This window comes from Schistocerca gregaria, chromosome 2, assembly GCF_023897955.1.
Source record: "Schistocerca gregaria isolate iqSchGreg1 chromosome 2, iqSchGreg1.2, whole genome shotgun sequence".
NCBI classification, from domain to species: Eukaryota; Metazoa; Arthropoda; class Insecta; order Orthoptera; family Acrididae; genus Schistocerca; species Schistocerca gregaria.
Genome location: NC_064921.1, coordinates 466,895,957 through 466,909,971, shown reverse-complemented (window position 1 = coordinate 466,909,971; position 14,015 = coordinate 466,895,957). Strand labels below are relative to the sequence as shown.

The 14,015-nt window shown below is 47.6% G+C and overlaps 1 protein-coding gene across 1 annotated transcript in view; it reads right to left on the bottom strand.

Moving 5' to 3' along the window:
- LOC126335838 (pyruvate kinase PKM-like) overlaps positions 1 to 14,015 on the bottom strand; it is a 153,731-nt gene that overhangs the window by 33,800 nt on the left and 105,916 nt on the right. Inside the window, exon 7 of the mRNA XM_049999307.1 lies at positions 288 to 563. Coding sequence (XP_049855264.1) covers positions 288 to 563 — 276 coding nt within the window. The remainder of the gene's footprint in view (positions 1 to 287; positions 564 to 14,015) is intronic.

The following is a 14,015-nucleotide window of genomic DNA, read 5'->3' as shown; positions in this document are numbered from 1 at the left end:
TTGTTGGTTTAATTAATTTGCCACCAGGGAAATCACCCTCTACCGGTTTAAATGCTCCTCATAGGAAAAAATGACATTAGGGAAAAATATTTGTTTTGATGTCCCCTACAACCTCCCAGAGTTTGTCGGTTTAAATACTTTTCACCCTGTAGAATGGTCACCTGAAATCACCTCTCTTGGCAGAAGACACATTTAGGTTCTTTATGCTCTGTACCAACACTTCAGCGTCCTCCAGCTCACAGTGTGACAAGCAGAGGGTGATGTCCCAATGCTCGTGAGGTACGCACCTCTTGAGGCCAGGTGGGCAGCTTGGGGTACCGGTAGTGCAGTGGCAGCAGCGCGAACCAGCAGAGGCAGCGCGCCGCGGTGGAGGCGCTTCTGGTGACGACGACGACGGGCCAGTGGGGGCGGCAGCGCGACGCCATCCTGGCGCTGCGGCCGGAGGCGGCGACCACCACCTGCGCGCACGCCTGCGTCAGCCGCGCCACCTCCCACGCGCCTATGGCCAGCGCCGCCGGCGCAGACGTGGGCGGCGGCTGCAGGCTCAGCGTCTCGTTCGCCTCCTGCCGGCACCAGTCGCCACCAGTCCTGCCATTTACCAACCTCAACATCGCTTTGGTTATAAGCTGCTGGCCGTTAAAAATTGCAAAGCCGCGAAGGCGACGAGCAACTCGTGTCATACTGACACAAGCTCTGCAGTGCACTGATGTGAGAAAAGTCACAGAATACCTCCCAGTACGGAGTCAGACCTCACTTTCCCCGGCGCAGTGCAGCAACTCGACATGGAGTGGACTCAACAAGCCGTTGGAAGACCGCTGCAGAAATATTGATCCGTGCTGCCCTCTATAGCTGCGAAAGTGTTCCCGGTGCAGGTTTTTTTGCACGCATTGACCTCTAGGTTATGTCCTATAAATTTTCGAAGGGATTCATCTCGGGCGATCTACACTATTGGCCATTAAAATTGCTACACCACGAAGATGACGTGCTACAGACGCGAAATTTAACCGACAGAAAGAAGATGCTGTGATATGCAAATCATTAGCTTTTCAGAGCATTCATTCACACAGGGTTGGCGCCGGTGGCGACACCTACAACGTGCTGACATGAGGAAAGTTTCCAACCGATTTCTCATACACAAACAGCAGTTGACCGACGTTCCTGGGTGAAATGTTGTTGTGATGCCTCGTGTAAGGAGGAGAAATGCGTACCATCACGTTTCCGACTTTGATAAAGGTCGGAGTGTAGCCTACCACAATTGTGGTTTTCCGTATCGCGACAATGCTGCTCGCCTTGGTCGAGATCCAACGACTGTTAGCAGAATATGGAATCGGTGGGTTCAGGAGGGTAATACGGAACGCCGTGCTGGATCCCAACGGCCTCGTATCACTATCAGTCGAGATGACAGGCATCTTATCCGCATGGCTGTAACGGATCGTGCAGCCACGTCTCGATCCCTGAGTGATGGTGTGGGGTGCCATTGGTTACACGTCTCGGTCACCTGTAGTTCGCAATGATGGCACTTTGAACAGAGGACGTTTGCAAGACAACAACCATCTGCACGAACAGTTCGACGACGTTTGGAGCAGCATGGACTATCAGCTCGGAGACCGTGGCTTCGGTTACCCTTCACGCTGCATCACAGACAGGAGCGCCTGCAATGGTGTACTCAATGACGAATCTGGATGCACGAATGGCAAAATGTCATTTTCGGATGAATCCAGGTTCTCTTTACAGCATCATGATGGTCGCATTCGTATTTGGCGACATCGCGATGAACGCACATTGGAAGTGTGTATTCGTCATCGCCATACTGACGTATCACCCGGCGTGATGGTGTGGGGTGCCATTGGTTACACGTCTCGGTCACCTGTTGTTCGCATTGTTGGCACTTTGAACAGAGGACGTTACATTTCAAATGTGTTACGACCCGTGGCTCTACCCTTCATTCGATCCCTGCAAAACAATACATTTGAGCAGGATAATGCACCCGCATGTTGCAGGTCCTTTAAGGGGCCTTTCCGGATACAGAAAATGTTCGACTGCTGCCCTGGCCAGCACATTCTCCAGATCTCTCACCAAATGGAAACGTCTGGTCAATGGTAGCCGAGCAACTGACTCATAACAATACGCCAGTCACTACTCTTGATGAACTGTGGTATCGTGTTGAAACTGCATGAGCAGCTGTACGTGTACACGCCATCCAAGCTCTGTTTGACTCAATGCCCTGGCGTATCAAGGCCGTTATTACGGCCAGAGGTGGTTGTTCTGGGTACTGATTTCTCAGTATCTATTCAACCAAATTGCATGAAAATGTAATCAGTTCTAGTATAATATACACTCCTGGAAATGGAAAAAAGAACACATTGACACCGGTGTGTCAGACCCACCATACCTGCTCCCGACACTGCGAGAGGGCTGTACAAGCAATGATCAAACGCACGGCACAGCGGACACACCAGGAACCGCGGTGTTGGCCGTCGAATGGCGCTAGCTGCGCAGCATTTGTGCACCGCCGCCGTCAGTGTCAGCCAGTTTGCCGTGGCATACGGAGCTCCATCGCAGTCTTTAACCGTGGTAGCATGCCGCGACAGCGTGGACGTGAACCGTATGTACAGTTGACGGATTTTGAGCAAGGGCCTATAGTGGGCATGCGGGAGGCCGGGTGGACGTACCGCCGAATTGCTCAACACGTGGGGCGTGAGGTCTCCACAGTACATCGATGTTGTCGCCAGTGGTCGGCGGAAGGTGCACGTGCCCGTCGACCTGGGACCGGACCGCAGCGACGCACGGATGCACGCCAAGACCGTAGGATCCTACGCAGTGCCGTAGGGGACCGCACCGCCACTTCCCAGCAAATTAGGGACACTGTTGCTCCTGGGGTATCGGCGAAGACCATTCGCAACCGTCTCCATGAAGCTGGGCTACGGTCCCGCACACCGTTAGGCCGTCTTCCGCTCACGCCCCAACATCGTGCAGCCCGCCTCCAGTGGTGTCGCGACAGGCGTGAATGGAGGGACGAATGGAGACGTGTCGTCTTCAGCGATGAGAGTCGCTTCTGCCTTGGTGCCAATGATGGTCGTATGCGTGTTTGGCGCCGTGCAGGTGAGCGCCACAATCAGGACTGCATACGACCGAGGCACACAGGGCCAACACCCGGCATCATGGTGTGGGGAGCGATCTCCTACACTGGCCGTACACCTCTGGTGATCGTCGAGGGGACACTGAATAGTGCACGGTACATCCAAACCGTCATCGAACCCATCGTTCTACCATTCCTAGACCGGCAAGGGAACTTGCTGTTCCAACAGGACAATGCACGTCCGCATGTATCCCGTGCCACCCAACGTGTTCTAGAAGGTGTAAGTCAACTACCCTGGCCAGCAAGATCTCCGGATTCGTCCCCCATTGAGCATGTTTGGGACTGGATGAAGAGTCGTCTCACGCGGTCTGCACGTCCAGCACAAACGCTGGTCCAATGAGGCGCCAGGTGGAAATGGCATGGCAGGCCGTTCCACACGACTACATCCAGCATCTCTACGATCGTCTCCATGGAGGAATAGCAGCCTGCATTGCTGCGAAAGGTGGATATACACTGTACTAGTGCCGACATTGTGCATGCTCTGTTGCCTGTGTCTATGTGCCTGTGGTTCTGTCAGTGTGGTCATGTAATGTATCTGACCCTAGGAATGTGTCAATAAAGTTTCCCCTTCCTGGGACAATGAATTCACGGTGTTCTTATTTCAATTTCCAGGAGGGTATTTGTCCAATGTATACCCGTTTATCACCTGCATTTCTTCTTGGTGTAGCAATTTTAATGTCCAGTAGTGTAGGTAAGCAAAGCATTCGCTCTGATTGTCCAAAATATTCCTCAAACCAACTGTGAACGATTGTTGCGCGGTGACATGGGGCACTGTCACCCATAAAAGATCCATCGTTAGATGTGTAAATAAAGATCATAAATGGCTGGAAATGATCTCCATCTAGCCAAACATAACCATTTCCAGTCAATGATCGCTTCATCTGGACCACAGGATCCAGTCCATTCCTTGTTAACACAGCCCGCATCATTAAGGCGCCATCAGCAGCTCGAACAGTGCCTTGTAAACAGCTTAGGGCCATGGCTTCCTGGGGCCTGCGCCACTCGTGAACCATACCATCAGCTCCTACCAAGTGAAATCGGCACTCATCTGACCAGACCACGGTTTTCCAATCTTCTAGGTCCCAACCGATACGTCATGAGATCAGGAAAAGCGCTGCAAGCGGTGTCGTGCTGTCAGGAAAGGCACTCGCGTCGATCGTCTGCTGCCATAGCCCATTAACGCCAAATTTCGCAGCACTGTCCTAACGGATACGTTTGTCGTACGTCGAACATTGATATATGCGGCTATTTCAAGCAGTGTTGCTTGTCTGTTAGCACCGACATCTCTACTCAAAAGCACTTGTTTTGGGTCGTTTAGGAAGGCTGTCGGCCACTGCGTTGTCTGTGGTGCGCGGTAATGCCTGAAATATGGTATTATCGGCGTACTTTTGACACTGTGGATCTCGCAATCCTTACGATTTCCGAGACGGAATTCCTCGCTTGTCTTGTTTCAACTACCATTCCGCGTTCAAAGGCCGTTAACTCCCGTCGTGCGGCCATGATGCCACTTTTTACGTGAATCAGCCGAGTACAAACGACGACTCTGGCAGTGCACTCCCCTTTTACACCTTGGGTACGCGATACTACTGCTGTCTGTACGCTTCCATATCGCTATCCCATGACTTTTGCCACTGTAGTGGACGTTAGGATAAGCAGTAGCTTGGCAACTCTGTGAATACCCGTGGGGTAAATAAGAATACCTACATCTGAATTCTGTATACAGAGTGATTCAAGAGAATGTTTTTTTTTTAATTTTGCCTCTTTTCTGCCGCAGTCGTCACGTCTAGATTTCCATTCTAATATTATAAATGCGAAAGTAACTCTGTTACGTTTTTACGACTAAACCGCTGTACCGATTTCAACGACATTTCGTGTGGAGGTAGCTTGAACATTGAAGAATCACATACTTTAGAAATGGTATAGTACAATACATTTATTGCTTTGAAGAATATTTCACGTATTATGGAATTAAACTTGTTCTCCGAAAAAGCTATTTACATTTTGACTTTTGAACTTCATAATATTTGTGAAAATGCGTTTATTGCTTGTTCCCTTCTACGTAATACGATTCAGCTAATGAATACATTTATTATACAAGCAGTTCTTGACTTGTGAATGGATGCACCGTACTCCGTACCGGTACCCCTGACGAAAAAAATCTCAAACGCAGATTTCGAGATGGGGCACGATAGAAATTTTGCTTCAGTTGAAGCGATGTAAAACCATCCTACTTGGTGCGAGACTAGACTGTGTTTTATCTACATGTACGTGGTGATGAGCACTACGAATGGCTGTGACCAATTCAGCCTGTATAGTTGACACAAGCACTTGATCCGAAGACATCAAAGACAATACTTTTGCGGAAAAAGATGTTGAGTCATCTGCAGTTTGCTTTCAGTTGAATAAACGTGATACGATTAAAGCGTTTCGTGAGTATGTTTTTGACAACTGTGAGAACTTTGGTGGAAATTGTGAAAACAATACAAAGTATCCCACAAATTTGCTCCTGTTGACAACTACCATCAAGACATTTCCAGTGTGAAACGAATTTGCCCAAATAATTACTGACCATTGCTGAGGCTAGAGCCCTTCTGTTAACAAAAACTGTTTCTTCACTATATTTTATCATGTGGAATGGTCCAGCAATGACTAGTTTTGATCCTTTAAAGTACTTGCCATGCTATTTTTAGGTGATTCACCCTGTATATCAGAGTAGATCTTTGTATGTCCAGGGTCTCCTCCCAAACCCCTCAAACGATTTCACTCATACTTGGCACAAAAACAGAAGACTTCATGAGTATCAATACTGTGGGTTTTATAAACACCTAATGACAATAGGAGCAGACGACACACGGGCAAAAACGTGTTTTTTCAGCCTCTGCTGTATGAGATGCCCTTCAAGACAGGCATGTTGTGTTGTACTAGCATTGGCCTGCCTTATCGCCTTGCTCTACAGGGCAGCTTCAACATGAGGGACACAAAAAGTTTTCAAGCCTATCAGATGTAGGCTGCCCTATTCAATAGATGTGTTGTGTTAGGTTAGTATCAGTCTGCTTCATCAACTTGTTTTGCAGAGACCACATGTGTAACGGGCATGTATGATAGGCTCGGCTGGCGGAAGGTTGAGATGGATGTAAGAGGGGTTGGAAATAGAGAGGGGGGCAGAAGGGCACAGACAGATGGAGAGGGCAAAAGGTAAGGAGAGACAGAAAAGGGAAGAAGGATATGGACAGACTGTGAGAAGGGGGAAGAAGGTGGACAGAAAGGGGAAGAGGAGAAGGATGACAGAGAGAGGGGGAAGAAGAGTTGGACAAAGATAGGGGGAGAATGAGGTGTACACACAGATGCAGAGGAGGAGATGGATATAGAAAGGGGGTGGAGGAGTAGATGAGCAGGGAGAGGGGGAGAACAAGATGTGTACAGGTGAGGGGAAGAGGAGCTGGACAACAAAGAGGGAGAAAGGGATAGGTATAGGGTTGGGGAGGATGAAATGTGCAGTGAGATGGAGGCAGAGGCGATGCACAGGGATAGTGGGGAAAAGTAGATGGACAGACACAGGGGGAGGAGAGGATGAACTAATCGGGGTGGACACGAAGATATACGGAGAGGAGGAGGCACTGATCAGAAAGAGGGAGGAGGAGTGGATGGACAGAAAAATGTGGAGGAGGAGGAGTTGGACAGAGACAGATGGAGTAGGTGGAGAGGTGATGGACCGAGAGTAGCGAGGAGGAAAAGAAGGTGGAGTTGGCAGTTGGGAAATGGAGAAGGTTACTGGGCGTGTGGAAAAGAAGAGGGACATGGGGGAGATCAACAAAGAGAGGGGAGGAGGGGATCGATAGAAAGAGGGAAGAGGAGGAGATGGGCAGAGAGATGGCGGAAGACAGAGGTGGCAGAGGGAGGCACAGGAGCTCACTGTGTTGGCTGTAGGAAGCACGAGTACGTCTCCGTGCATGGTTGCCTGCTTGCTTCATACATTTGCACCACACTGAGCCTTCTGGCTGTGAGCATTCCCTATTAAAGGATAGACAGAGATGGTGCTCTCGTAGCTATTCCACTACGCTGTCTGTTCGCAGACGACATTGAAACCACTATTATTAGTACATTTACTACCTCGACCTCAAACAAATGTGGCACACAAATAGCAAACTTCACGAGTATCAGCATTGTGGGGCTTATAACCTCCCAGCACCAATAGGAGCAGACGTATTTACACTGTCCGTGCTACATAGTCGGCAATGCACGACAGGTGTGGGATGTGGAAATAGTATTTGCCTGTGATATCGACCTCCTGTGTATGGCAGCCTATATGTCAGGACCAAGAAACAGTTTTCTAGCGCTCGATGTACAGGCAGCTCTGCACAGAAGATGTGTATTGTTAAGTGGTATCAGCCTGTCTTCTCGATCAGCTCTGCAGGGCAGATAAAATAATGATGTGTCCTGACATAGGATAGAGAAAGTGTATGAGATGTTGAATGGATTTTTAGGTGCAGACTTTGTGACTCGATAAGAATACTTTGCTGGAACCTCAAGGAACTCAGGGATCTGAAATATACTTATTTACTATATCCAGACTGTTACATTGAAGCTTACTTCTAAGCATTACAAAAAGCAAATAACTCGACTTTTGGCACAACACATGTCAGTGTCTGAGTCCTTGGCGTGAGAGTTAATTGAAACCCCAATCACTGGCAGTATCATAATGTACAAACATTCGAGTAGCAATCAAAGTGAGGAAACAGGCTTGAATGGAAAATTACCCAAGGCTAGAGTTGAGCGTCCGAACTATCTGACTGAGAATTCCTTTGAGTATGAAAATGTATAATTTTTAACGGATTGGCGCTGCGCATGGTTTCTCTGTATTTGTAGTCGATCCGCCAATCCACCGTCACCCTACAGGCATCCGCCAGTCTGATAAGACGCTCTGCACTTTCCTGGTGCCTTTGGCTAGCCACGTTCATGTCCTTTCCCATCTCCTGCCCCATAGTTAGGTATGTTCCTGGCCTTTACACAAATAAACGGCATGTTTGGTAACAACAGCGCTCAGCTGAAAGCTAAACGTTATTACCCTTCCTAATATGGCTAGTAACAACAGCGTCTTAGGTCACTTCAAGCTGTCCAGTTTTATTCGTTTTCCATCTCACTCTAATCTGTGTGAGTCTACTGAGGTTGCCGTTCTCGGAAGCAAGTATCAAACTTGCGGCATATGCTAATAAGTGCCTGTTGGCGAACGGCATCCACCGTGGCGCCTTAGAACAGCCTCTAGACGGTGTATGAAGTTGCCAGTTAATTCTGTGAACTGAAACTTCTACTCTGGAACAGCTGCCCAGAGCGTCTGCAAATTCACATGCGCCTCTCTTTACTGTTACCTCGCGTAATCTAATCGATACCTCTTGCGCCTGCCCTTTGCATTTTGCCTCTGATTTCTTGTGTTAAAGTACACTTGCTGCGCCCAACAGTCTCAGACTAAACAATGCATAAGTCAATAGATCCATCAATACATGACGAAATGCCAGGTGTGCTGTGGAAGTAGTTTCGGCGTGCGGCGTGGTTTATCGCCTTATTTTACAGGTGGATGCACCTGGGAGGAAGGGTAACATGGATAGAGGAGAGGATGGACAGATAGAGAGGGCAGGAGGAGACAGATAGGGAGAGGGGAGGGGACAGGGGAGGATGCAGAGGGAGAGATGGGGATAAGGAGGTGTATAGCGAGAGGGGTGGGACTTGATAGATAGAAGAGGGGCAGGACATAATCAAAAACGAGTTGGGCAACGAGGAGGTGGACTGATAGAAAATGGGATGGAGGTAGGGAGAGAAAGAGAGGGACAGAGAAAGGGGAGGAGGAAATGGACGGAGAGGGAGGAGGGAGGAGGAGGTGGAGAGGGAGAGAAAGATGAGAGGAAGACGACAGAGAGGGGGCGGCAAGCGATGGCCACAGGGAAGGGGACGAGGGCGTGCGTGCAATATATGGGGTCAAATTCATGCACAAGCCGAGCCACAAGGAGAAGATTAATCTACGTATACAAGGTGGGCAGGGTGGGCATGTATCCAGAATGAACAAATAAATCGAGGCGCGGTTTTCCTTAAGTTACAGCGGACAATATGGCGAATTTCCTGACGTTCGCAAGTAATTTTTATTGTTTATAAGCGCCGAATTACGACACCAACTCTGCTTTTTCCTGCAGAAACTATATTTCTTTTTCTGTGAAATTTGAAAGGGCATGGATGTGTGTGATGTTAGGTTTAAGTAGTTCTAAGTTCTAGGGGACTTATGACCTCAGCAGTTGAGTCCCATAGTGCTCAGAGCCATTTGAAACCATTTTTTTTTTTTTTTGTTGAGTTTCTAAGAGGACTTCAACGACATAAGACGTATGGGACTTCATTAAATAGTATCAAGATAATAGCGCTGCAAACCACTGTTTCACCGTCAGGAGAAGAAGTACCACAAACGTCTGGCCTATTAAACCAAATGTAAGCAAACAAATACCTGAGGTATGGTTCTTGTATTCACTTGTGCTCTTGAAGCCCAGCATTCTGTGTTCTGCTGTTATATCAATCACACAACTTGCTTGTAAGACGATTGAGGCATTCACAATATATGCGACAATCGAGTAATAAATATCGTTTACGACGAATATCGTCAAACTACTAGAGCATCGGTGCGTATCTACATTGAAGAATAGTGCGAAGCACAGACGACCTGTCTCTGTAGGCATTGTAAAAAAAAAAAAAAAAAAAAAAAAAAAAAAAAAAAAAAAAAATCTAGAAACTGGAAGTATGGGAAATAAAATACGCCTGGGAAAAAATAACAACTGACGAAAGAAATGAAACTAACACTGTAGTAGTAAATGTCACTAAGATACGTCTCGGAAGGACGAGAAAGATCCAAGGGATCAACTAAACGAGTGTTCTGAGAATAGTACACTCCACTATATTTCATCCTGTTCACATTTCGCTGCTTCTACAGCTTCATGGCAATAACGTCCAAAATTGGTTACAGTTCTCCAATGTTATCTACGAAAAGTACAAAGTGATGCAACATATCTGTGCAAAGAGCATCGTTTACTAACCATGGGCAAGTCAATCTTCTCAATATGCACTAATCGTCAGTTGACTCAAAGAAGTAGATAAAAACAACGCTCTTGGTCTACCAACGTTCGGTGCGTGTTTTACAAGACCTGCGTGACTGGTCTCTGATTTATTGATGAGAATCTAAATTCATTCAATTATCTCGAGTTCGTAGGATATGCTGCTGCCACAGTTACTGGAAGACAACCCGCTGGACATAAGGCAGCCAGTGTGGTACCAATGTGACGGACGTCCTTCCCATTCTGCAAGTGCAATGGCAGACCCTCTTAAGAGAATATTTGGAGTGCGCTGGAACACTCATTCAGGAACGTAAACTGGTCTGCACACTCATCAAACTTAACACTTCTGTACTTTCATTTGTGACGAAAATTAATGCAAGAGGTCTATGAGGAAACAGTGACGATTGCCGAAGGCAGGAAATGCCTTGTAACAAAGGCTTCTTTTGCCGTAAAATCCAGATGAAATTCAACGTGCAGTATTGTTTCTCCAGAACCAATTCACAGTGGGTAGCAATGCTCAAGATTAACATTTTGAGCACTTGGTTTGACAGCCGTGATAGTAAATACAACAACCATACCTGATTTAAGTGTTTGCTCGCATCTGCTATAACAAGGAAGACGTATACTGAACCTTTTCGCCTAACGGCGAGACCGTGGTTTGCGGCGCTGTTACCTTGATCCTATTTAATCTAGTGCCGTGCATGTTTTGTCGCTACAGATCTCTTAGAAGCTTGTTTCAGATGCCACAGAAGAAAGAGTATAATTCGATTAGAAACGAACGAAGTTGGTGTCGTAATTCAGCTTCTATAAGCGATAAAAATTACTTGAAAACCTCCGGAAATACTCGATATTGTCCACTACAGCTTGGTGAAAATCACATCTCGAATAAATAGTTTGTCCGTCTTTGGAACAAAACACATCACTGATTCCGCTTATCAGGGATCCGACAGTGTTTGTTGGTAGGTTTGTGGAGGTATGTGGCATTAGATGTCTGTGCACAGGTCATGTACTTCGCATAAATAATGGGCCGCTGATCTGCGCACGCGGTGATGGCACCCTATACCGACCCGATATCAACGTGAGTTCACTATAATGCTCCTCAAATCACTGCACTACGCTTCTGCCTCCCATACACGGACAATCGTCCTTTTGGAAGATGACGTCGTCGTCGGGAAATACGTCAAGCGCGAAGGGGTGCAGGTGGTTCGCAGCTGTCAGCGTGTCTTCGATTACCACCACAGGTCCCATGCAATCGCAGGAGAATGTCTCGCACAGCATAATACTGCTCCCACCAGCCTGCGTCCGTGGCGCTCTGGACTTCTGAAGCCGCCGCTCACCTCGATGACGGCGTTTGTGGAGACGACCATCGACCTACTGCATCAAAAATGTGATTCACTCGAAGGGCCGACACGTTTCCATTGATCGACAGTCGAATCCCGATGGTGCCGTGCGCGCTGAAATCGTAACTGTCGATCTCATTGGGTCAACATGTGAACACGTAGGGAAGGTCTGCTGCGGAGCTCCTTGTTCAACAACGTACGATGAACGGTGTGCTCCGAAAGTGCGTGCACCAGTATTGCGCTCCGTTGGGACAGATGCCACGGATCACCATCTATCCTACTTTACAGAGCACACAAGCCTCCGAATCGCGCGTTCTGTGAAGAGTCGTGGATGTCGAACCATTTAGCGCCTAGTGGTAATTTCACTGTCCTTCTACCTCTTTCCGTAGATGCTCATGACAGTAGCACGTGAACATGCGACCAGCTTCGCCGTTTCTGAGATACTTGTTCACAGACTCTACGTAATAATAGTCTGCTCTCGGTCAAAGTCACTTAACTCAATGTACTTCCCCATTTGCACCCTATATCTTCGCTAGGGTGAATCCCAGTCCGTGCCCGCTCCGTTTAAATACTTTTGTTACAGCGTCACGTGTCAGCAATGCCACCAGGCGGCACCCAACGTCGCGGTTGGCAGTGCCCATAATGTTGGGCTTATCAGAGTATATACACATGGTAATTCAGGAGGAATATCTCATAACTTATGAGGTGATTCTACGTGTGACAATAAACGTCCTTTGAACACGTGGCCGATTTTCGATCGTTACGGAACTGGAGTACGTTGAAGACTACGAACATCGTTGAATGAATATGAAGACAGGTGTGGATATTAGTTACCGAAATGCTGTGGTGGACACAATAATGGTGGAACGGATGACTGACCCATCCTGCAAGAGATTTGGGGGGGGGGGGGGGGGTTCTCCAACAGACTGTGCTGACTGTGGCGCCGGACAGAGGCAACAGCTGCAAGCATGTTCATTGTGCATCATGGGTTGGATCAATGAGCAATCGTGAGGCCGTTTGCGTGTCGTGCTTGAGTGCTGTTTAATTTAGTAAGTCCACTGTGTCCGTGTGTCGCAACATGCAGCATACGTGCACCCACACAGAATATGCAGACATGTTGCTTCTGTATGGGTAATGTAATGGTTGTGCCCGTGTTGCTGTGATAGAATGCCAGAGACGCTTCCGTAATCGACGATTCCCCCGTTCCAGGGTATTTCTCAGGGTTCTCAAACATCACATGAATCCAGAAATTACCCAGTTTACGTGTAACATCAGAACGTGTTGCTGCCAAGTCGGTTGAAGAAAGGGAAGACGTTATTGCAATGGTATAGTCGAGTCCTACCACTAGTACAGGGAACATTAGCATTCAGCTCGATATTCCACAAACGCGAATATGGCGTATGTTACATTCCGAGGGTTTGTACTGTAGCCATTCCATGTGCAGCCCTTGCAACGTCTGCATCCAGATGACTCAGTAAGCAGAAAACAATTTTGTTTATGGTTGGCTGTACACAGAGACGTCGTATAATACACTTTATTTACATATGGGGCTACATTTACATGCAGTGGTATCATGAACGCCCGCAGTTCTCATTCATGGGCGATGGGGAACCCACATGACACTATGGAAACAAAATTCCATGTTAGGTTCTCAGTGAACGTCTGGTGTGGCATGATTGAAGACCTAGCGACAGGGCCTGTGTTCCTGCGAAATCGTATGACAGTCGCAGCTTGTGAACATTACTGACAAAAAGACGTACCTGCACTTTTGGATGACGTAACATTAGAGCGACGACGGCAAATCTACCTCCAACATGGTGGATCATTAGTTCACTGACCAGACAAATGTCCCAGTATCTGAGTAACATATTTTCTCAAAGTGGATTGGCCGTGGCCGACCCATTACCTGGCCTCCCAGATCACCCGACCTAATCCCATTAGACTTCTGGTTATGGGGCAGGTTAAAGGGGCTTGTGTATGCTACGAAGGTTGATACTCGTGAAGAACCTGTAGCTTGCAACACTGACGCTGTTGCCCGCATTAAAGTCCGCCAATATGCAACATATCACACTCTCCTACACGTTGGCAAGTGCATTGACATGGCTGGGAGCGTTTTGAACAGCTCTTGTAGGAAGGATCAGTCATCTGTCCCACCATTAATTATTCTGGCCACCACAGCGCCTACACAGCATTTCAGTAAGTAATACTTACACTTGTCTTCATTCATGGATGCGTATAGTCTTCAAACCGCTCCAGTTCCGTAACAAACGAAGATCAGACATCTTTTCATAGGACTTTCTCGGTTTATTTTCACATACAGAATCACCTCACAAATTCTGACATTCCTCCTGAAAAAAGATATGGTGAGTCAGCTAAGACGTAACACCCCTTTGGCGAGACACGCCAGATGTATGGTGTTAAAAGAAGTATCAAATACTTTGAGAGGCAGTA